This window comes from Mycteria americana, chromosome 2 (genome assembly GCF_035582795.1).
Source record: "Mycteria americana isolate JAX WOST 10 ecotype Jacksonville Zoo and Gardens chromosome 2, USCA_MyAme_1.0, whole genome shotgun sequence".
NCBI lineage: Eukaryota > Metazoa > Chordata > Aves > Ciconiiformes > Ciconiidae > Mycteria > Mycteria americana.
In genome coordinates, this window is record NC_134366.1 from 118,968,482 (window position 1) to 118,993,889 (window position 25,408).

At 45.8% G+C, this 25,408-nt stretch overlaps 1 protein-coding gene across 5 annotated transcripts in view; it reads right to left on the reverse strand.

The window, feature by feature from the left end:
* MTCL1 (microtubule crosslinking factor 1) overlaps window positions 1-23,276 on the reverse strand; it is a 111,310-nt gene extending 88,034 nt beyond the window's left edge. For all 5 annotated transcript variants that reach the window (XM_075494387.1, XM_075494385.1, XM_075494384.1 and 2 more), the window contains exons 1-3: window positions 22,215-23,276; window positions 10,608-10,832; window positions 8,930-9,088 (exon numbers count right to left, since the gene is read on the reverse strand). In XM_075494387.1, the coding sequence (XP_075350502.1) occupies window positions 8,930-9,088; window positions 10,608-10,832; window positions 22,215-23,099 (1,269 nt within the window). In that variant the 5' untranslated portion in view covers window positions 23,100-23,276. The remainder of the gene's footprint in view (window positions 1-8,929; window positions 9,089-10,607; window positions 10,833-22,214) is intronic.
* Between the last annotated feature and the right edge of the window lie 2,132 nt (window positions 23,277-25,408).

Sequence of the window (25,408 nt, forward strand, 5' to 3'; positions counted from 1 at the left end):
GGGGAACGGAGAACTTCTTGATGAATCCAGGTGATGCACGATGCACTGCCAAGCTGGGCTGCCTGACAGCCAGCAAGGCTCTGGGTGGCAGAGCCAGGCTTACCAGCACAGTGCCAGGTGTAGGGAAGGGGGAAAGCCCAGTGCCGTAGCATGTGGCAGTGCAAAATTTGCCAAGATGGTCAGATCTTTCCCCCTCATTCATCCTCTGACAGCTTGAGTAGGGTGATGTTAATAATTCATAAGTTATCTGTGCAATAAGTTACGTTCTCCTTTTAAAAACAGAGCTAGAGAAGCAAGTGTAAATAATTAATTTGAGAAGAGAAATAATCAATTAACCCTTTCAAAGAAGGACAAAAATCAATAGCTCTGACTTTTTTTCACCTGCCTAAGCACTTCCGGACAGTGCCGTCCCCGTGGCTGCCAATGCTCCGATGCAACATGTATTCCTACATGCAGCATCACCACAAGAAAAACCACAGGCAATCTGGGAAATTTGGTAAGAAACGACGCATCTCACAAAGCTCCTCTTCTCACCCTGACAGACTGTCTCTTCTTCTTTTCCATCCCGCTACCCAGAGCTCCAGATGCTGGGATGAAATTACCGGCGATGTGAGATGAAAACAGTTGGCGCCTGCTCACCGTGAGCCAGCCAAAGCGTGGCAGGAAAGCTGCGCCTCGCAGGAGCGGCAGCACCGAGTGCCGAATGAAGGGTGCTTTTTTACAGGTTTATATACCCCTTCTCCTTCAGCTGGAGCTCCCTGATATGCTCGAGGCCAGATTCACTTAGATTCTGTGCTGGCTCCTCCGAGCCCTGGGAGGAAAGTGGGGAGGGCAGGGCATGAGACATCTCTGAAACCGCGATGCCCTGGGTACCCGTGTCCACCCCAAACACCGTATGACACTTCCCGCATGAAGAGTTGCCAGACAGTGGCTGATCTGAATTTCACCGGAGAGCAGAAAGACGAGACTTATTCCTAATGAACTTCAGTATACACTCGGCTGTGGATATTCCAGCTCTAGATCCCAGTTTCTGCTCACAGAACAGCAGCATGCTGCAAAAATTTGCTTGCCCTGGAACAAAGTCTTGCCCACACCTCGGCAAGGAAAGCAAAGGGTACTGTCTTCATCGAGGACTTATGCCCCAATTGAAATGTGATTTAGAATATGGAGAGCATGCCTTAATTTTTCCCCCCAGAACAGCACTTGAAGGATTTGCTACCAATTTTTTACAAGGGCTTGCTGAAGAAAACCTTTAATTATGCTGTGGATAGATTAAGGGAAGGAATGAAAAATAAGCCCATATTTTTCCCATTAAAGTTTTATATAGATGTCACAGAGGCTACAGTTTGTTTGCAGTGTCACTGCTGAAGCCCATGTGACAGACAGCAGGATTATTTTTGGTAACTGGGTGGAGGATGGGGAGACCGATACACAATTTGAGCTTTGTGGAGGTTATCTCCATGCAGTCTCTGTTATTGAAAGAGCAGCGGTCTATTAGTTACTGGAAGACTTCTGCTATATAGTAAGAAAAATACATGACAAATGGGACATAGAGGAATTTCGGTTACTATAGAAAGCAGGTTTCCTTTTAACTAACCAGTACCTGGACAATCATGCAGTTACAGTAGATCACTGCTCCTGCTGTAAATGCCACCACTTAAATGTAATTTCTCCATATGCAAAGGCCAGTTGAGGTCCACCAACATATTTGGGAGCGAGGCCGTGAAGGGGGTGAGTTAGAGGAAGCCCCTGTCTGGGATGAGAGGCTCTGCTCAGGCTGAGTAACAGAAGAGCAGGGGTTTTTGCATGATATAAAGCTCTGGATCTCATCAGCAAAGTCACTATTACTTTCTCTCAAAACCCCTCACTTCAAATATTATAATAGGATTTGGAAGCACTATCAGATGATTGCTGGCAAGTGTGGACAAATAGCAAATACCTAGAAAATAAAGACTAGCTGGAGCTTGGTGGCAACGTATTTGGCAAATCATAAATTCAGATGTAGATACTGTTCGGGGGGGGGGGGGGGCATTTATAAGCATAAGAGACTGGCACAAAACATTTTTAAAATTTCAGGGGTTTTTTTTGTTTAAATCTATTTTTAAAATTGCTAAAAAGAAATGTGGACAGTGCATTAGAAGATGTATAATATAATTCCTTGGGAAAAAAAAATCATGTTACTGAGTTTGCTTCTCAACTGCTATACATTTTGAGTCGAGCCAGATCCATTTCCACGCCTTTTCTCCACCTTGTTTGTTGGTAGCAGACCATTTCACTATCTGTACAGCTCCTGAAATGCCACAACGAGTATACATCATTCACTGTGGTTTAGGTCCCAATTCATTATTTATCACAGTGAAAAAAGGATACTGGAGACAAAATGGTGCTGCGGTAAAACTTTCATGCAGTTAATGGTTTTAGTTATGATCATTGCACAAGACTTCATTACTTATAACTATCACAAGCAGTAACTTCTAAGCAGGGCTACTGAGTCAACATGGTGCTCTTGCTTAGCCCTTTTAATGTTATTTGAATCTATAGCTTACAAGTCTTCTCTTTGTCCTGTTTCTCAGCAAATTCCCATCATTTAAACTCATTGATAACTAAGAAAAGTCATATATTACAAAAATCACAGATTTTTCACAGTACAGCCCTACTTCACCCCAGTGAGTAAATTTCATTTGAGAAATGGCTGAAGAACATTATGTGCTACCTTAATAAACATGTATGAAGTCCTAGCTAATGAAAACATGGGCAATATTTTCTCCAAACAAGTGTGTTTTCACCAAGAATAATTTCTTCACCCTTTGTGTATTACTTTGCACCATATCTATGTATTTATATCAGAGAGAAAAGAGAGAAAAGTGATTTCAGATTGGAATAATCACGCTTTACACATACGCTGCATGTATTATGCCCTACTTAAAAGGTTCAAGGCCATGAAAATCAGACTGTCATGCTCAGCTCTATAGAAGTAGCCTCCAGATTTCATTTTGCTAGATTATGCTTATAGAGCTAAATTCTTCTGCCAGCAAAATGCTCTCTACCTCTAGTGATGTTAAACAGAGTAGTGCACATGCACTTTGGAGAAAAATTTGCCTCTAAATAATGTGCCTGGAAGATATTTCATCTCATCTTGTATATTTCTATCATTTTTACAAGCATCTGAATGCAGCTTCTCACTCTGCTAAAAGGAACAGATATTTTAACAGAAAAATTACTTTGACTGTTAAAAGCAGCAGTTCTTGAACTGTGCCTCAAAAATCGGGTGCTGCAGGGGAGGAGGAGAGGGTAAGCTCAGGCATGATAGCATCACCATTAGCATCGCAAGTAAGCCTTGGATGAAAGAGCCTTGAGAGAAGCCACTGCCCTAAAAAGCCCACAGGTAACCTGGGAAAGCCCATTTGTACCATATGAAAACCATATGTACTGGTTTTCGTCTCAGTCTGTGTCCTAAAGAGATGTGTTGGAGACATTGCTAACGGCCAGTGGGCTTGCACTTCTCTCCTCTCATGCGGAAATGAATGGGAACAGTATTTCTTGCCTTCCCATTTTGCCTCTGCCTTTCTTTGTAAAAACACCAGCGAATGCGAGCTGCAGCCATGGTCCTCCCTCAACTGGAAGTGATTTCCTGAGTGAACATGCCCGGAGAAGAGCACTCGTGCCTCTAACGGTCCCAACAACCTGGAGGGCTCGAAGCACAAATTATTTCAACTGAAGTTAGGAGCTGGCCAAGAAAACCTCAGTGTCACAGAGGAGGTTGCTGCTACACCAGAGGTCCTTGCAAGAGAGAAAGCAACACCTCCGGTGGCTCCCCCTCCGGTCCTTCTGCTTTCAGTGGCAATAGAGACAGTCACCTGCTCAGTACAGCCGTCCCACAAGCAATAAATGCCCCTTTCTTCCCAGCTACACAATTCTCATTCATTTCTTGCTAAACTGTTTCATAGCGCTCATGTCAAATCTTTCGGCAGCTGCTACCCCCGTCCCTAATCCTCCCCTCTCTTTGTCCGGTCCGGCAGGGCTTCTCTTCCCCAGCAGCGTCAGCGCTGCCACGGCCGTGCCTCTTTCTCTTCCCTGGCTCACAACGCCAAACCCAGACAAAGAACACAAGAAAATACAAGTTTAGCAGCTGCGAACAAGCGACCGACTCATTCTCCCCACAGGGAACAGGAGTGGGTCCTGTGCCATCTCAGCGCATTTCTACAATAAGTAGCAAAAATGGTTTATTATTCCCCAGGTATGTCGTTTTTAGAGAGAGGATTACTCTGAGAGGTATTACTTGCAGGGGAGTTAATGATCACTACAGTGATCATTAGGCATGAGGCATGACGAAAACCAGTACATATGGTTTTCATATGGTACAAATGGGCTTTCCCAGGTTACCTGTGGGCTTTTTAGGGCAGTGGCTTCTCTCAAGGCTCTTTCATCCAAGGCTTACTTGCGATGCTAATGGTGATGCTATCATGCCTGAGCTTACCCTCTCCTCCTCCCCTGCAGCACCCGATTTTTGAGGCACAGTTCAAGAATGATCACTACAGTGATCATTAGGCATAAAGGCACCCAACACTTGCCAAGCACGATTTCATAGTGGTTTAAACTTACACTACAGATAGACCATCTAGTTGTGAAATATCTTTGCTGAGAAAATATAAGCAAGACGTTCCCTAAAGACGCCCTGGTGGCTCCAAGGAAGTGATGTTTGGGATAGGTTGGATGTTGAGTGGAAGATGTTCAGATGTCAAAGAAGATCCACTTCATGTTGTCAAGCCTTTGAGAAAAGATCTGGTTTGTAGATGCTCAGGAGAGAATTGGTAAGGGGTTTGCATTAGTGCTAAGAAAGGAAACTTTGGAAAGAGTTTTCTGAATGCGTGCTGGTTGACCAAGTTACATTCTTAATATACATAAATATTTCTCATGAGCTGAATTAGGATATTAGGAAGGGGAAAATGACAGTTGCAGGGATGTTGCTGAGGTAATCTGTTAGTGGTGGAGCCATTTTATTCTCTCCTGGCAGCCTACTGACTCAAATGGCGATGTTAATAACTTAGACAACAAGAGAAAAAAGCAAGCAAGCCTTGGCAGTGATATGTGTACGTATCGAATCTGTGAGGGTACACTGCCTTTGCTTCTGAAGTTATAAGGAAGAAGCAGCTTTGGTAAGTCACAGAAAATCCTAGCAAATTCCTAGAATGGACAGTTCTTAGAGACATCCCAGTTTTGCAAGGATATGCTACAAAGAAGCATTCACAGCAGTAGGAAAACTCTGAAGCTCTGATGGACAATGCCTCAAAAAAGGCATCAGAGGGAGGCACAAAACCAGTTGAAAAGTTCACAGTAAAAAAAAAAAAAAGAAAAGAGGGAAGAGTTGAAAAAGGGAAACTGAAAAAGTAGGTGAATGTAATCGTGGAAAAAAATTCAGTGAACCACAGTGCTGCAGCAGTTAGAGAAGACTGAAGCAGAAAAACTTGGTACAGTCAGGAAGTTAAAAAATATTCAGAGAAAAAACATTATTACCCAGTGAAAGAAGCAGCTTCAAAAGAATCAGCGGAAGTATTTCAGGCAAGAGTAGCAGAGTGATGAACTACACAGCGATAAACAAACAAAATCTGAAAAAAAATTAGGAAGCATTGTGGGAAAGGAAAGCACCACATTATCTGTTGGCTAAGAGGACTGAAAAAAAAGGAAGTAGAGTGGCATGATTAAGGAAAGTAAATGCCAGGGTGCTGATGAAGACATTCAGAGAAGAATGGTGTCTAACTGGAAGACATCAGAAGTTGATAAAATCCACAAGTATTGGTTAAAAATCCTTACCGATCCAGATCTTAGCTCAAAATACATCTATAGGAAAATGCTGCAAAAGGCTGGAGGGATGGAGCATGCTTATGGAAAAAGAAAAAAAAAGGGAAAGAGGTGGCACTGTCCTAAAAACCTGCAAGTGACTCACTGATGATCTGAGAGCTCCTTATTGAAACAATCAGTGAAAACCAGAGTATTTTGATGATAGGGAGTACCTGGCAGATACCAGAACAAAACAAGAGCCTAGATGTGGTTTTGACAGATCATGCAAAAGCTTCTGAAAGCATGTCATGAAATGGGAATCCAGAAGCATCTGGGACTGGGCAGGGAAGTGCATTAGCTACGACACAGCTGTAGGAGAGGAGATAAGAGCACTGTGAAGGACAAGGCAGGTGACTTCTTGTCACCCTTCCTCTTTGTTGTAACGTTGCTTCTATTATTTGCAAAGCCAAGATGCTGAGAAATGTTACTTAGTGACAAAAGAGGAAAGCCTATCTCATATCTGCTTAATACAACAACTTGAAATTACATGGTCAGGAGGAGGCACAAATTCATTTCCCAGTTAAAACTGCAAGGCTTTTTTGAAGGAAATAAGAATTTTATTTAGACAGAGCAAGCCTGTATATATTTCACACCAAAAAAATCCTGTTGAAAGTATCACAGGAGATCGAAACAGGTACTGGGGTGAAAGAATCCATAACAGCACTAAACATTGTAAATGTTAGGAACTCTTCAAAAGATTATGATAAAAAATGAAGGTGGCTTTAAAGAAAGAGAGCTTTCAGAGATGTGTACAATTCCTAAAGATATTTCACCATGCAAAATACATTAAAGGTAATCAACATATATGCCATCCACTGCAGTGAGAAACTGGACCCGAGGGAATTGTATGGTAGGACAAAGCAGAAGTTAGCACTGAATTAAGCAATAAACATGAACGCGGATGTGAGAAAATCTTTTTGTTGATCAGAGGATGATAGAGGAAAAGGGCTGAGAATAGTCAAGGATATTACAGAAAACGAGCATATGGTGACAGTGAGCTATATCAGAGAGCGAATACTGTCTAACTGGGTCTCGGGCAACGCTCCAGGACTGGATAGGAAAGACACTCCTTCTAAGTGTCAGCCTTTAGATAGACAAGATGCACAGTCAGGGTGGATTGGGAAGAAGCTACATGGCCTTTGGGTGACTTTTCTCCTGATATATAAAGCACCAGTTTTCCCACTGCATGCCTATTATACATTCCTTTAGAGCTTTGTGCGCATTAAATGTTCCTAAAGAGGCATTGCTTCTGGTAGTTACTTGAATACATCTTGAGGCCAGATTTTTTTTTTTTTTTAATTTTTCAGCAATGTCAACAGCGCTGCAAACACATACTTATCTGACACACGTATCACTGTGTTTCTCCAACTTTTGTCTCATCTGTCCTTGTGTGACCTGCCAAGGACCCAAACCTCCGTCTTCTCACCTACTGTAACCTTGTGAAATTCTGACTCCCAGAGAAACCACCACTCATGGTATGAAAAACGAGACCGTACTACTACTACTACTACATCTTATGCTACATCTTACACCCTGCCGTGCCTTCAGATCAGCATGATTGCATCCTATCATTCTACCTGCCATCTCCCCCTTTCCCTAGCTCCCCTCCAGCCTTTGCCTCTTATGGGGCAAAGTCTGCTTCCAAAGCAAGGGTACATTCACTTCCACTTGCAATGCAGCAGAAAGACAGTTGAGTGAGTTGGGCTTCCCTGCCCTGCTAGGCTGCAGCAATCTAAGAAGCAGGGTAAATTCAGCCTGGTTAGAGCTAGCTTGAGACTCCAGCACTGCTGGACCAGTTTCCTTCCCACTGCAATTTAGTTTCTCAAACTGCTTAATGCCGAAGACCATCAAGCAGTATCTAGTGGACCTGTGTGTTAATCAACAACAAGCAATACATTCGGTACTGTGGATGACACAGTATTTTTGTATGGAATATAGACTGCAGACCCTGTAACATGGTATCATGTCCGTTAAGCACAGCATTCACAAATAACATTGGGAAAGAAGAAGAGTAGCTAAAACATCATGCCGACTTTATCTTTTGTGTCAGGCTCCTAAGTAATCTAAGCAACACTGGTATTTACACCAGCTGACGATCTGTCCTGTTAGGTACAAAATGCTCCAAAACTCTTGCACTGGACTCCCCATAACCCAAACGCAGAGAGAAATTAAATAGGGGTTGTCCTTATAAAACTGAGTCAGGCTTTGTGCCAGTTGACTTGTAAGCATTGTTTGAAAGATTAAAATAACACATAATTGCACCAGCTCTCTAAATCTGACCAGGGCTCAGAGGATAAATGCCTTACCTCATTATGTTTAAATGCTCTATCTCAATCTGGTTTAAAACAGAGCAGAGGCTGTGAGCTGCCAATCTGCTGTACTGTTAAGAGAACAGAAATACCACTACAGACCAGGCTGTGAGCTCCGGCAAAGAGCCACGCTTAGTATTTGGCTTTCCTTTACTGTCCCCCGCTCCTCAGCTCACTTGCTTCCAAGGATCGTCACTTCACCCAGTATGACTATGTGTCGGCTCCAATTGAAATGATCCCTTTTCTCAACAGACAGCGTTTCTGTGCCTGAAGTGCAATGTTATTTATACATTGCAGACCACATTCCTGCTGCCTAGCTCATGCTAGTGGCTCCTACTGTCACCGCTGAAAGGCACCAGCCAAAGCGGCGGCTTGCCTATCTCAAGTATCCTCTCAGAGACGAGTCACGCACCCCTCATTTGACTCTCAAATAGGTGGAAGTCCCAGTCTGTGTAAAGGAGAGTCAGAGCTAGCTGGAGTCAAATCAAAGATAGTTTTGCTCCAGTAGGAAGAAAGGCTTTGAGGAGCCAGTTTAAAACGGGACAGAAGCCCTGTGAGAAGCCCCGGCCAAAAGCCCCAGCATCACTCCTCTACCTCCCTTATTGTTTCTAAATTACCAACACATTTGGGACATACAACGAAGATGGGGAGACCTTTTGGGCAATTGTACAAGCAATATCAGTAGGCATTTCAGGTAAGAGTTAGTCCAAGATGCTTGCATGTCAAATTTCCCATCCAACCCAGCAACACCGCTCTGCATGGCTTTCCTGACTATTGCATACCTCTTTTAACTTGTCCAGCTCATTTTGCAGTGTCTGCTTGGATACTTCCACCTCAATAATTTGCTGCCGAAGGATTTCATTTTCATCTTCCGCTTTAACACGTTTCTCTTCCACACTCTCCAGCTCATGGTGCAGTCTGACAGAAACATCTTTGGCTACCTGGTCAGAAGAACACAAACACATGAAGAGGATCCATGAGGAGCAAGAGCTACAGTATCTCTCCTACAGTAGGACGCATATTACAACCCTAGACAGTTGAGAGATTTTTAATTCAATTATGTGACTGTTGATGAAAGACTCCAAGCCTTCCAAGTACCAAAATGAATATTCATTTCTAATAAAGAAATCCAAGATGAAAATCTATTTGATTACCCGTCTCCAGCTCCCTCTCCACATTATGCTAAGGCAATGCCGTGAACAGCAGGAGGAAACGAGCAGATACCAACCCCACACATCAAAGTCCCAGCATATCACACTGATAAAACAGAAGATGAGGAATTGTGCTGTAAAGTTGACAGGTCATCGATCAAAGCTGCATCCATGCAGCAGTCTCATCCACCCAAATTTGCTGCTCTAGCAGCAATCACAACTAGGCAAGAGTGATATGAAAGCACAGAAATATATGCTAGCTTAGGTCTTCTGAGTCCAGCCTAACAAGAATAAATATTTACTCCAAAAACATTTGGAAAGGTGATTCATCACACAAAATGATGAATTACTGAATTACAACAAGTCAGCAAAAACAAAGCAAACAAACCAAAAAACCTCAATATCTCTTTCATTCGAATCTATGTACAAGATTTTTACTGAGTAATGTATCATTTCTATTATGATAAGGTTATAATTTGTTTTCTATCATAAAAGAGAAAATTAGGTCTGACATTTTGAAAAGTTTGATGACTTGATATGTCACTCTCATTTCCACTGCTGGAAACCAATCATTCCAGTTTCAGAAGGTTTTATGTTTTGCATTTTTAAGTACAAAGTGCTTAATAATTCTAGTAGTAAGCAGTCCCTCTCTACAGAAGATATTTTCAAAACAGCTACAAGACAGCAATATTAAGACAGATGAGTAAAGCTAGATAAACATCGTGCCTATACAAAGCTTAGCCTTGATGGAAACATTTCTGAAAAATATAAAAACCGTTTCAGTATGGACATAATTTTTACAGGAATTTGTGTTTTTATGGGAATAGCATTTTGATTCTCTATCTGCCCTCCTAAAATATTATAATAGTCTGTTCCTGTTATGAGTAACGCATTAGGCACTAAGAAATGCAACTTTGACTAGGGTTTTTTCAGTTATTTGGCATAAGCAAGAAAAGAAAAGGAAGAAAATGGCATGAATTGGGAAAAGCATATCAGGTTTTGTTTATACAGTTTTGCAAAGCTAAGGTTTTCACTAAAACCAGTAAAACAAAATCCTTTGAATCTTTCAAATGCACAAATGTAACTTGACCGCATTTCTTTCATTTTGAATCTAAGCACACGGGTTTTTTACTCACTAACGAACACATCTTTTTATGATGCTGCATATTTGTTCTCCACCACAGAAGAAGGAAATTGGTTCTGACGTTTGGAGAACTACTGCCTGTTTCATGCGTCACCCTCCCTTCCATTGCAGGGAGCCAAATCCCCGTCTGCTCTCTTTTGCTGTGAATATACATCTCTCACCCACCTTTAAATCTTGTTCCAGGCTCCTAATGAGCTCTCCATCCACATGGCCTGTTTGTGCAACTTTCAAGCTTTTCTGTTCCGCTTTCCTGAGACGATATTGCAGAATGCGGCAATTCTTGTTTGCCCGGTCCAGCTCTCGCCGGAGCTCCTGCAGCTGGTAAACATCTTCCTCTAAATAGCTGTCACGCATTTCTTCCATTTCAGCCCGAAGTTCATCCAGCTCATCCTGTGAGAAGTCAAAACAGTGCTCCATCATACCTCAAAATCTCACCCGTGGGAGCAAAATAGGAAACATGCTCACTAGGATACCATATTAATGAAGTGATACAGATTGCAACACGCAGCTCCAGAAGTCATAGGAACAGAAATTTTATCCCAACATTGACTAATTATGCTGAACTAAATTAATGAATACTTGTTATATTTCTTACAATTGCTTTAATAACTAAACAGACCAGATGCTTATCTGTCTCCTGAAACTGGTAACACCTTCATTTTACCATCTCTAATTAAAATAAAAAGTGTATAATACTTTGCCACTATCTGAACTAATTCCTTGCTTTATTTAGACTACAGTAAACCTACTTAACTAAGTACCTCAGCATCCCTGTGTGATGTGCCTTCTTGAACAACCAGCACTACCTTAAAATGAAATAGTCCCTTGAAAACTTTAATGAATCTTTACGCCAAATACCGAACTGCTCCATATGAAAATGCTGTCCCATCTCAGCCTAGCACTATGCACATGCTTAATGACAGATGGGTTGGATGCAGGAGAAGGTTTCTGTTGTGTGCACACACATTTCAATAACAGGACCACATGGACAAAATAAAACCTGTGCCCATGGGAATAACCTGGTCATTCTTTTCTGGGAATCATGAACTGTCCCAATTCCACATTATACCATGAGTGGCACACGCTCTCTAAAGTCAGATTTAAGGATTTACGGCTGAACAGGATAAGCTCTATCATTCCCATTTGTTTAATGTGAGCATGACTGAAGCTCCAGAGCTAAAACTCTTATAAAGGTCTTCCAAGCACAGGGGTACAAGCCATTAAACTACTGTGTGAGAGGAAAACTATGACTCTACTAACGTTGAACAAAGTTGGGGAAAAAAATCAAGAAAAAGAGCCAGGAGGAGAATATTTGAAATGAACTATTAATTTTTAAGTAGTTTTCTTTAAAATTGCATTTGATATTTTTTGAAGACCAATTTTTCTGTGGAAAACATAGCTTAAGAAAGATTCAAGGAGAACTTGCACCAGGGCTAGCTGCAGTGTTACCTCACTTCAGATCTCTAAATGACACTTGAAATACCAAGGATGGCTGGAGACTATTTCACACTTGTATCGGGTGGAGGAGACACTGCTATGGAGTTAGCTCCCTTGACAAAGTCCCGCCTGCCCCAGGCTGGACCATCCCTGTCCAGTCCCTCCATGAACATGTCTGCCTACATCCCCCTGGTAGTCCTCTCAACCATTCCCCCTTCCCATGGCCTAACTGGATGGAAGGTCGTGTTTTTCCCTGTATTCATCTTGCTCCACTGGAGCTTTAATAACCAATGAGGGACAGATCTTGTCTCTGAGCACAGTCCTGACCAAAGGAAGACATGTTGAACTTCTTTAGCCTGGTTAGTTATGTTAGAATCATACCGTTACTCCTACCAAAATCCCATCCACATATAAAAACTCCAGTATTTATACAGCTATGTTTTAACTTCAGCTAGTTGAGCCAGCAGAAGTCAAATTTTGGGTAAGCACAAGGCTGGTTATTTCCAACATGACCGCTTTGGGCTCAGCAGCGAGGCTTTGCTCCACCAGTACAGCCCTCCCAGGGCTCTACACAGTTCTCCCTAGATGCTCAGAAAGGACAGACTGGCTTTCTCACAAGCCCACTGTCGCTATACATTCTCAATATATTCAGATTTCTGCTGTAGGGGCATCCTGTCCCACAATCTCCCTGGGACAGCTGCAGGAGTAGGGTATTTGTGTGGAGGGAGAAGCTCAAGGGTTACTCCGCAGTGAGCTGGGTCATGCTCGCACCATACACTGTCTGAAAAGGAACAGTATAAGCACAGTAACAGAAGTTACCCTTGCAGCAATGACATCCTCAGAAGCTGCAAATACATTAATTAATCACAAACAGCAGACTGCGAGGAAGCAAATGAGCTCTGCAGACCAAACCCAGCAGGATTCTTTAAAAACATTTTATGGTTCGGGCCCTATCTACTCCTCCTCAGGGTATAGCCAAATACTCTGGCCAGTTTGTAGTCAACACACCAGTGAAGTTTTGATAAATGATTGATATTTTTAAAAAAGAAAAACATAGCAACCTATGCTTGAGTGAATTGGGGAGGAGACCTGTTTTACTTTTTAATGTACACACTTTTTCACTATGCTGCACATTTATGGACACTTTCAAGAGGTAAAGTAAAAGTTTACCCAGTAATGACAGAGATGCAGAAGAAAATGTCAAGGTTTTAGAAACTGGTTAGAGAGTAGCAGTGGTTTTTGAACCTAGGAAAAGGAGTACACTTTTGTGTTACCAGTTTATTGACTAGGTATTTTGGCTAAGGTACTCATACCAAAAGTACAGTCTTTACCTGTCGGAGCTAATACAGCCCTCTGGGATGAACAGGACCAGAGTTATTGCTTAGGGCTGTCTGTAGACTCAGGAGCTGAATCTACCTCAAGTAGATTTAAGTTCAATTAACTTTCTAATATCATCTTCAGAATGCTAGTGTTAGATTAATAATCTGGTTGTAAATTTGAATTTTGAAACACAAATCCACAATAGAGGAAAACATCTGTCATCAGATGTTTTGGAATCCCAAATTAATGGGATCTGGTTTATAATCTGATGTTTCTATTTAAGAACTAAGCAACGGCTTTCATGTATTAAGTGGCCTAAGAGCAATTATAATGTTATTGCTCACCTCTTAAACTTCCTTCTCATCTATATCAGGTTTTGGAATTAGTAAACCTGGTTGGTTTCTAAAGACAAATAATCCACAATATTTGACTTCAAAGCATTTATTACAACCAAATTTGGAAAGTGAAACTCACATCATTTTAAACAACCCAATCCCTGAAACAGTCATCCCATTGAAAATGAATATTCCCAAAACCTCTCGGCAGGCATGGGAGCTCTCCCAGCCTTAAGAGTCACTCTGTTTCTGTTGGAGACTTGAATCCAATGTCTTTCCTCCCACCAAAGAAGTTCCCCAAAAAGCTGCAGACATTGGCATGAGCTATATTTCAGGAGATAGATAGGCCTGTCTTTTACGTCTGGGAAAACTGAAGTTTTCTCAATCTCCCTTAACAGCACAACTCTGACTTTGCAAGTCTGTGATTTTTTTTTGTTATGCTTGCCTCTGGTTTTGGTTATAAATACAAAGTTTGCTTTTCTCTGGTGTAATTTTGCAGATAAACTAAAATTTAGGATACAATCAAGAAAGCTGTACTTTAAAACCTTGCACAGTTCTGCTCTCAGATTTTTTTTACTGAATTGAGCTTCTTTTCCACACTTAATTTTTCTTCTACTCCCCAAACTTTCATATAGAAATCAAGCTGTGTCCCGGTCCCTTGTATTTAGGAATACAGCGTCCTTTGGACGAGCTTCAGAACACGGCAACATACATGCAAACACAATGAGGGCACAAACAATTTTGACCGTATAAGGAGCAGAAACCTCACCATACGGGCTGCACGCAGCGCCAGCCCGCTTTCTGCTCTATTGCTGCAGTGCCTGGGGCTTGGACCTACATAGTCTGTCCAGCCCAGGGAGGAAAAACCCAAATGGGACAGATTAAATCTTTTTGAGTAGCAAGATGAAGTCCTATTTTTATATATTAAAAAATATACATACAGAAGCATGTCACCTCTGAAACATCAAAATATAGGAAAATGATATGTGGTTCAGATATTGTATGACAGCACACAATTATGGATGCTGGGATAATCTTTTACTAGTTACAGTAAAGACATAATCTTGCTCTCAATACAGGCCACAAAACCAGTGGCAAGGGTGTAGATGCTTCCCGTTCATAACAGCTTATTCTCCTTGGTAGGTATTTGTGATTCTGCCGTAGATGCTGGAACCTTGTGTTAGCATCTCCTAAGTCAGAGCTGTTACGATTACACCTACAAAACCAGGACAGCTTAAACTCCTCTTCTAAAGTGATGCACGCACACAAAACAGAGGAAGCTAAGTTAAAGACCCAGGGCAGTGGAAATTACAACTGAAACTGTGACGTTCCTAGTTATGAAACTGGCAAACCTACTGCTTTGAAGGAAAACATGTCAATCATTAGTGAAATCAAAAGTAAATGCAGCAAAGCTAGAACCTTAAAAATCCCAAACTCAGTAGTTAACAAAAAAGATGCTTTGGCTACGAGGCAGTGGGAAATACTAGGTAAACCCAATCCCTGACTTCATTAAAATGTATTGTTCTTATTACTATTATTATTGTGAGTGAGAATTAAAGCTCTTTCTCTCAGGAGGTATTGAGCTTCATAGTGTGGACTTTAATATTGTAAAACTGAAGAAAGAGATCAGACTAGGCACTTAAAAGTAATTAAAACAAACAAGTAAGAAAGCGGCCATCCCTCTTTGTGCATCTAAAAAATGGAGAGCCTGCTCCCTCCCTTAAAAAGGGAGGACCTGCTCCAGCATCCCAAAGTGGCAATTGAAATTGGGAGGTTAAGTGCCGGCGTAAGAAGCCTCACTTTGCTGTACATCCCTGTAGGGGATGAGAGCCTCCTCTTGATCCCTTTTAATTTACTGAAAGTAATAACATAATTATCATTAAGAACAGCACCAGGCAGAGAGTCCTGGAAGAAAGAATATCGTTTAGGAAAAAGCTAAACTGCTTTTCTTTCCAGATGTCACCCTGGTCATCAGAAAGAACAAATGGAAGCGTGGGAAAGAAAATAACTTTCTAACTGGCAGCTCTTCCCAAATTTGCAGTAGGAATCCAAGTTGCTCCTCCTCCTGAGTCTAACCGCTTACAATTTCAGGTACTTGGCCCAAATGACTTCCTAAAGGCCAGTTATTTGGGGTCTAATAGGGATCACTCATCTGAGATTCACGGGGTGGCTGTATGAACACAGGGCCACACTTAAATAGCTGGTCCATTTGCAGGATTCCCCTAGACTTCAGTGCAAAAGCAACAGAATTAGGATTCACTGTTTCCCTGTCAGTCTACCAAGCCAAGGTGAATTGGCGGAAAGGGGAAAGCCTGTGTGCAGTTTCCATCGCTGCGTAGGCCAAATACATACTGATGGTGTAATTTCACATCTGTACTGTGCAAATTGAAGACTTGCCTGTCAGAAGAGAAGCCATTATCTCATTAATACCTTTACTGATGTCATGCTTGTTTATTATTGATTTAATTTATAATGAAGTATAATTAAGGGTAAATTATAGGAATATGCCTTGTTTAGGATTCTTAAAAAAGAGAGAGAGAGAGAGAGAGAGAAAAAGCGTCAGGCCATGCAGCTATTACAGTAAGTAACCCATACTCATGTGAGTCATTCCCACCGAAACGACCAGGAATACTTGTACAACTGATGGCCTGTGTCTACCCGGTCAGTCTGGTTGAGATCCATAATGAGGTTTGAAAGTAAATTTTCCAATCATCCCCACTGACTGCGGACTCATTCAGCCCACAGAGCACGCAAGAACCAGGTTCCTTCTGAAATAAAATAAACAGAGACCTACGCTCCAAGGGTGCACCAAATGTGCTCTGTTACTCTTGAGTCCTCTGGACAACTGTAAAACACATACACGATGGGGATGTTTCCTTCAAGGGGCCAGACCAAATACAGCCCAAACTGCATATAAAGACAGAGGTAGGGGCATCAGCACCAGCTGTGTCTAGGCCAGCCTGCTGATCTACCCTCACTGAGCTGAATTACTGGCTAATACAGAAAAAGCTCTTAACTCGGAGCGTGAATAGAGACTGAAAACTGGAACCCAACCATGAGTCAAAAAGAAAAAAGGAATTTTGGAAATTACTGTTAGGGAGAAATTACATGCAGAAAATAGCATGAAAGATGTATGGATACTGAATTCATTACTCTGAATTTACAGTTATGTATATTAGCAAACTGAAAGCCTTTAGGCTCCAGTGAATTAGAAGGCATCAGTGTCCAGAAGTTATATACTAACTTGAAAACATCTTCAAACTAGGAAGACAAAAACGTACAAAACCAATAAACTGTACAGTGTTTAAAGAAAATGCAAATGAAGTATGGAAGTCAATTGTCCATGTAAAAAATGTAAGTATTTATTAATTTAGCCAAAAGTCATATTTTTAGATTATGCCAGTACTATTTTCTAAATAGGTTATTTGATATACATTAAATCAAATGAGGGGAGAGTGAGGAAGGAAGGAGAGGCGGAAATTATAGTGGGTAGCTGCTATTGCGCTGGCGAACCCAGAGCTTCTAGAAAGTCCTTGATAAATCTGAGATTCATAAACTGTGATTTTACGTAATCTCTGTTTTTGTATTTTAAATACCTCAAACTGTCTGTATGTAGGAGATGCTGCTGCTGCTAAGGAATAAACACATCCCCCATATCACTTTACAGCAGAACTGCAGCAGGGATAAATATGCTTTAAAAGGCTTTGGTTGGGAAGAAAGCAACAACTATTATTTTTGCCTCTTTCAAAACATGTTAATGAACCTAAAGTCCCTGGGCCCCTGATATTATTGTCTAGCTCTCAAACCAAACTACTTTACCAGTCATGCACCGATCTGACGTTGTTGAAGCTTGTGCACAAAACAAGATGAAAACTGAAAAATCGTAGGACCGTGAGCACCTGTTGACTTCAGGGCTGGTTTAAGTTTGCAGGATCCGAGAGCGAGAGCAGCATCTGGCAGCTTTTCTGCTTCATTCAAGCATTAGCCCCGGTATTGTTTCAACACACTTCCTCGACTGGGGCGGTTGAAGCTGTTCGAGCAGTCATCTGGCTGGTGCAACATTGGTATCATCTATTGAGGGCCATCAAGGGAAACTATTGCCTGGTGCATCATGCAGCTAATCCCCTCCAGGCAGCGCAGGGGTTGACGGGGACACAGCTGGGGCTAACAAGGCACATGGCCTCGCTATTCTTCCCCAAAGCGACATCCCCCTCCGACAGCTAACCGTCCCTCCAGCCGAGCCTGGCCACGCGGGCTTTGTGCCCTGGGCAGGGTTATCACCTCTGTTCTCTTCGGGACCGCCAGTCACCAGGTGGGAAAAGCAGCATGTCAACCAGAGATGGGGGACGAGCTTTGTTTTGCTAACCCCGGTAACCCTCACTGAACGGAAGAAAATAGGTCCCATCGGTTTGCGTCTTTTTTGCTCTGCAAAACCCTTTGACATAGACAACTCCCTGTAGGTTAATAAAGGAAACGGTTGTATTACTCCTCATGAGTTCATCTCAAGCCTACGGATGTGAAGATCTACAGTTTCAAGGGAGCTGAGAAATACAATGTAACCTCATATGACACACACTGTGATTTTAAACAAAAATGAACATCCTTTAGATGTATCAGAGTAGAATAAGGGGCCTGGAGTGGCCCCTTATTCAATTTATATCCAGCATATGTCTCAGATAAAAATGAATATAGAAAGAATAAAGACAATGCAAGATAAACAAGATGATTCTCTAATAAATCAAAGATAGTTTAGAATATATTTTTGTCCTAGTCCACACTGTAGCACCATTTCTGGCATATTGAACTTCAACCAACACTCGCACAAAGAGAACGCCCAGTAAAGCAAAGCAGAGCAAGCATCAGTTTTGTTTTAAGGGCTATATGAAGTGTTATGCCTCATGTAGGAGGCTGCTTTCACGTTGCGGCCATGAAGGATGTAAAAAGAAAAGGGGCATGTGTCACGGCTAAAATACCACTGCTGTTTCTGCTAGCACGTTTATTTAATTAAAGCAGTCTGAATTAAACTTTGGCCAAGATAAAGCAAGAACATTTTTCATGGATAAAATCTGGGTCCTCTTCCTTAGGATCCCTCATCCTTTAGAGGGCTCTACACCACAAAGAGCTTCTTTCAAAGTTTCCCAAGGACTTGCATAGTGCATGACACTTCTCCCCATGCTGGACACTTTAAAGTAATCCTGAAAAACAACCACTTGTGTGGGCAGTATTTTGCTATTACTAACAGGACTGGCTAGCAATAACTAAAACTTTACCTTCCGCTAGCACTTACTGATGACCTCCTGGCTCCACAGAGTCAGGCACCACGACATAATTTCTCTCTTACACATGAACAAATAAATGATACCTTTTAAATGCTGCTATAGTATTACAGTCTTCCCCCATAGGTAGCTGAAATAAGGTTATGCAAGAAATATATGAAACTGAAATCAATGATGAAACTTCACAGAGGTAGGAGAAGAGACACTTCCCAATGTAAACACTTCTCTTCAACCACTTCACCTACAGGCTTAACTTTACGGGTAGTTGGCCACTGCTGGAGCCAAAGTCTCATCTAGGGTAAAATCACAGTCCCTGGAAATATATAAGGTGGTAACTTGCTATCATGTTGAGGTCTGGCTCACAGTATATGAAGTCTGAGATGTTTGCAGCACCAAGAGTTTGTTTTGCAAAGGCTTCTATGGAGCACTCTGGGAGAGTTTCTAGCACTTCTTGAGTAGAAATAAAAACAAATGACTGTTTGTTTTGTTTTTTCTGGTAGCCCTTTAATCTCCAGTAATCTTTATCACTAAGTCTATGTACACACACTATCTTCGATAACCTATGTTCCAGCCACATGAAAGACCTTCCTATATGAATGATAAATTTCCCTAAAACAGGCTTTAAAATTATGCACACTTACTGTTGCACTCCAGCTGCAGGGAGGGATAAGGAGGAGTGAAAACTACAAAATTCGGCGTATGGCCATTCTCAGGAAATTAACAGTTTCTTCTGGGATTTATCGAATCATTTGTCTATTTACAGCTGACAGCTTCCCCGTTATCCCTTAGCCCCCTCCAGCTAAAGGAGAAACACAGCTCGCCCCAATACCAACCAAGAGAACTGCATTGTAAAAAACACGAGGAACAAACCCACAAGTAAACAACTCAGGCAATGCTGTGGTTTTAATTTGCAGAAGGTTTTTATAGGTTTCCCTAGGAAAGGAAAATGAAGTTTGGGAATTCTCCTGATAACTTTTGTGCCACTGGCTGTTTCCAACCATTTCGAGAGAGGAGCAGAACTGCTAAGACTTCATGCACCCGGGTGGCCAAGGAGAGCAGACAGACCATGTACTTATTCCCCTCAGAAGAGGCGACAGTGTGAGCTCGTGGCTTTCCAGGCACCAGGACATGCCCACTGGAAGTCAGCTGAGACACTGAGCCCCAAGAAACCAGTCTGTATTATCCTACTGGTCTCAGAAATACTTGTAGCCTGAAAAAGTCATAGTCCAAATCAAAGAAGGGACACAAGTGCTGTAGATGATGAGGACATCAAGGTGAAAGACCTGAAGACACTGTTGCACAGGGTGAGAAGTTTGAAATGATGCAGAATAAAGTTATTTACCTAGGACTTGCCAATGTCAATCAGGTCCCGTGATCAGAAAGTCCCTCAGGTGGGACACCCTAACAGTGGTCGGTCCTAGACAATTCAGACAAATTCTTTTTTTCGGTTTCCCATAGTTAAAAATTACTTTCAGTATGAAACAAGAGGCTTAACACATCCTTCATAAAGGGTTCAAGTTTAAGTACTAGAGTTGTGCAAATCCTGTAAGGCAAAGAGGTGCTCCTGGGCTTTTGGCCTCCATGATTTCTAATGGCAGTGCCAGTTTACGTACTCCTAAAGCAATTCCTATTATCAATTCTGATTTCATTACATCTCCTCTTGTTTCTGGGCTGTCAAGTAAAACAGAAGCTTCTGATAAAGGTTCTCTGTGCTGCTCATCATTTTATAGACTATTACATTTCCCTAAGACACTCTGGAGTTTTCCATCAATGAGTGCTATAAAAGCTTTGCTATGCACCAGTAATTTTTATTGGTCTAGTTCTGTATTATCCTTTTCTAGATGACCAGCAGTGCTCACAGTGTTTCAGGTACACCCACTGATCTGTGTAACAGCTATAGACCTATAAACATTATATTTTCTTTGTTATTCTCTGTTCAGTTCTCACTGAAATCTAACAATTTTTGCCTGCAGTTTCACACTGAGCAGAGATTTTCATTGCTCCTTCTCTCATGATGCTCCTGAGATAATGCAGCACATTTAAAACCCAGAAAAGTGCATACTTAGTCCTTCTCTCCAAGTGCTTCAGATTTTCAATACTGAGATTTATTTCCCATCCCCTGCCTTAATTTTTCACTTATTCCTCAGGGGTTAAGTCTATGATTAAGTTCTGTCTGGTCTTTGCTGGGCTTGACTTAAAGTAAAAAAACTTACTGTCATCCGAAAATTTTGCTGTATCATTGCTCGTTCCTTTTCCCAGTTCATTAAGCAGCACCAGACCCAGCAAAGAACCTTGCAGCACCCCTGCTGTTAACCTTTTGCTATGCTGAACATCGTTTCTTGTCCCTGAGCCAAAAGCCCTTAACAAGCCCAGTCTCTACCTTTACCACCCTTCTCTCTCAAGGTTACACCCAACTCCAGTCCTTATCCGAGCAAAACTCCCATGGATTTCCATGGTCATTTTGCTTGACAACAGGGTGTTTCCAAAATCAGGGAACAAAGATTGTTCTCACCAGCAGCAGAGTCAAATGGTACCGTAGCTGCGGTTACATGATTATCTCAGTTTATCTTATTTATAGATCTTTATGGATGTAGCCTCTTTGCTGTGCCAAAAGATCAGATTGTAAGTGCAAGTCCAGCTAAAGGTTCCCGCAGGTCAACCCAGCTCAGAGCACGCCTGAATTTAGCTTTTCTGTTTCTCCGAGGATGAATGCACACAGATGTAGTTTTCTACCCGCGCAGGGATGCAATGACACTTTTTATTGCTGCTCTTGTTAGTCTATTAGTACTTCACAACGAGTGGCTTCACTTCCCAGTGATAAAGTAACACAATAAACAGACAACATAACGCTGTCATCCTTTCCACAGCAAGTGAGGGAACCGGTTTCTTTGGCTTTTCTTAAAGGGTGATACTGAGGAAAACAGTTCCTGGAAAGCAAGGTCTTGCTAACCGGTAGAGTGTTTGCGGTGCTTTAGAAAGAGTTGGGGTGTGCTGAGCTACCACCACGCCGACCAAACGTAACATTGCCACAGCACACGTTGCACCAGGCTTACGTTCGTCCAGCCTCCACAAATCGGGCTTTTGCAGGGAGCCGTGATCACACGCTTAAGTCCCTTAATGCCCTTAAGCCGTGCCTCGGCCCCGCTTTGCGGGGCTTTTGGCTCTCCCTGCACCTATTTCTCTCCCGCGGGTGAAATCGGGCATTTGGTCGGGCGGGGGTGGGGGGGTCCCACGGGAGGTGACTTCAGGCTGCGCGAATCCACCCGCCCGCCGCCCCCAGCGCGGACCCCGCAGAGGCGGGCGGGAGGGGGCTGCGCCTCTAGCGCTGCCTCCCCCTTCCCCTCCCTTCCCTTCCCTTCCCCGGGCCGGGACCCGCCAAGCCGGGCTCTGCGGGCGATGCTCACCTTGAGGTACTCGTTCTCCGAGCGCAGCTCCTCCACCTCCCGCTGCAGCTCCTCCGGGGCCGCCGGCGGCGGCTCCCCGCGGCTCGGGGCTCGCCCCCCGCCCGGGGGCGCGGGCAGCGGATCCCCGCGGGGGCCGGGGAGCGGCGGCGCTCCGCGCCCGGAGCCGGGGCCGGGGCCGGCGCGGGTCGGCTCGGCGGCGGCGGCGGGCTGGGCGGCGGGCGGCTCCCGCTCGCGGTCGCTGGAGCCGGTGCCGGACTCGGCGTCGCTGCTGGCGGCCGGGGCCAGGCGCTGCTCGTCGGAGAGCGGCTCGGAGGGGCAGTCGGAGAGGTCGGAGCTGCTGTCCGTGTGGCCGACGCGGGCCAGCGCCGCCGCCGCATGGCCGCTGCCCGCCGCGGAGCCCCGCTTCCCCTTCCTGCCCTTGCCGGGCGGCGGGGCCGCCTCGCCGCCGGGCTGCCGCCCCCCGCCCCGGCCGCCGGGGCCCGGCTCCGGACCGCGGGCCGCCCGCTTGGCGCAGGGGGCGGCCTTGGCGCCCGCCCTGCCGGCGGCGGTGCCGGCGGCGGCGGCCTTGCCCCCCGGGGCGGCGGGGCGGCGGGAGAGGCGGCCTGGCGCCGCCAGCAGCCCCGCGGCCGGCGGGTGGGCGCCCGGGTGCGGCGACGGGGGCGCCCGGCCGGGGAGGCCGGGGGACTTGGGGGGGGCGGGCGGCGGCTTGGCGGCGGCGGCGCGGGCGTGGAGGTCCTTGAGGAAGGGTCTGGCGGGCGACGGGGCGCGGTGCAGCCTCTTCTTCTCGGCGTGCGGGTGGTGGTGGCCGGGCGAAGGCGGCGGCGGCGGCGGCCGCAGCGCGTCGCCGGGCCCCGGGCCGGGGCCGGGGCCGTTCAGCGCCTCCATGGCGCGGGCCGGGGGCGGCGGGGCGGCAGCGGCGGCCGCGGGGGCGCCCGGCGGCGGCAGGAGCGGCGGTCCCCGCGGGGCGCAGCAGCAGGACGGGCAGCCTCCTCCAGCCTCCCCGCTCGCTCTCTCATCACTTCTGCTTCTCCCAGCCACAGCCCTCACACTTTTCTTTCTCGATCCCCCTCTTCCTGCCCCCCCACCCCCACCTCCTCCTCCTCCTCCTCCTTCTCCTCCTCCTCCTCCTCGCCGCTCTCTCCCGAGCACTGATTTGTTTCAATAAAACGAGCCCAAATCCCCCGGTGGCAGCCGTCTCCTCCTCCTCCCTCTCCTTCCCCTCCCGCTCCCCTCTCTGCCTGGCTCAGCTTGATGCAGCTCAAGTTGTGATGCAGCCCAAAAAAACCCTCCTTTTCCCCTCAAGCCGAGGCGAAGGCGTGTTTCCCGGCTGCCTTCGCCTCCGCTCGCCAGCCCCCGCTCAGCCCACCGCCGCCGCCGCGAACCCCATGGCTCCCGCTGCCCCCGGCCCCAGCCCCAGCCCCGGCTCCGGCTCCGGCTCCGGCCGCCGCCTCCGCCCGGCTCCTGAAATAGCCCTGCTGCTGCCGGGGCCGCTCCGGCGCGGCGCTGCCCGCCTGTGCGCAGGATCCGCCTCCGCTGTCAGCGAGCCAGGCTGCTCTCCCTGCAAACTACTTTCCTCGCACGCTTTATTATAGGGGCGCCTCTGCCAGCCGCTTCCCATCAGAAAGCCTAATCTGGGGAGAAAATTTAATTTCCCCTCTACACGAGCTGTGTAGCGTTGCCCGTGTATTTTTTTTTTTTTTTTTTTTTTTCCGAGCTAAGACTTCATGGAAACCCTCTCTCCAGAGACCGGCAGCGACAAAACAACAGCCGCCGCATTATCTCTTTGCTCAAGGCAGACACAGGTTCACCGAGAGGCAGGGCTGACTGTCGGAGGGAATCAGCCGGTTCCTGGCTGTGGCTAAACTACAAAAGGCACGGACCCATCCTTTTGGAGCACGGGGATATGAAATTACAGCCCTTACATTTGCAAAGCACCCGGAGAGTAAATGAAAGGGAGGAGAGGCTCAAGCGTGGGAAAGAGGCGCAGCCTAATGGGTAGAGCGGAGCAGCAGCAGCCAGGATGTTTCTGACTCCTCCGCTCGGGCACAGCGGGACCTTGGACGGTGGCTCCCTTATCTGTCAGAGGAAGGCGGTAAATGCGTGCTCAGCTCACGAAGTCCTTGGGAGGCTCAAGTCACCCACGTCTGAACGGCAGCGGCTGCAGCGCGCCCCGAGGAAGGGCAGTCCCGGGGGTTTTGGGGGGACGCTACCCTGGGGCGCTCCGGGTCCCCCGCTCCGCTCATCTGGGCGCAGGGTATTACCCCGATAGCAAGAGCCCCGGCGACGGCCGGAGCCTGAGGGCACCGGCACCATCGCCCAGCAGTCAGGGCGGCCAAGGTAAGATCGGCCGCTGGGCCTGGCGGTCCCGGGGCGGGTCCGGTGCCAGACGACGTTGCCCGGGCCGGCCTGCCTGGGGCAGAGCTGGGACCGCGCTGGCATCCCGGCAGCCCTTGTCCCGGTAAACGACGGGAAAACGGATTTATCCTGCTGAATAGCAGCACCGAGGCTGCTACAGGAGTACGCAACAGGTAGTCTTTACTCTGCCAAGGCTGCGGAGGTGAAAAAAAATAATAATATTCAAATCGGAGCTGTATTTACAGGTCTCCACGAGCGGGGAGCAGCTCCTCGGCACCGCCCCGGGCAGCCGGCGTGGGCAGCGCCCGCCGGGAGAGCGCGGTGATGGGCGGGCTGCCGGCGGGGCCGGGCTGGGGGCGGCTGCAGCACCCTGGAGAAAGCCGGGGCTCCGGGCCGGCAGCGGGGGCGGCGGCCGGGGTCCCTCCCCGTCCCCGGCCGGTGGGACAGCCCTCCGCGGCACGGCGGTGCGGTCCTTCCGCGAGTGGGCGGGAGATGAAAGCCCTGCTCCAGGGCACCCACCGGGCGAGTCGCTGCCGTTGTCGGGTGGGGTTGTTTTAATCTTTTGGCAAAATCAGCTTCTGTCACGGCTCACAGTTTCCCCCCGTTGGCATCGCTGCCGGGCGGCTCGGTTCCCGCATCCAGATGTGCCTTTCAGGTCACACAGCAAAGTACCTTCTGTGGCAGAGATTGCACTTGCTGCTGCCTGTCCGCACATCTAGTAGGGCTACCGGGAAGACTTCGTTGGGCCAAGTCCTTTAAAAATTATACAAAAGACCCCGAGGAAAGGAAAACACAGCAAACCCGCTGGCGGGTGTAAGCCCCCTCACCCTCCCTCCGCG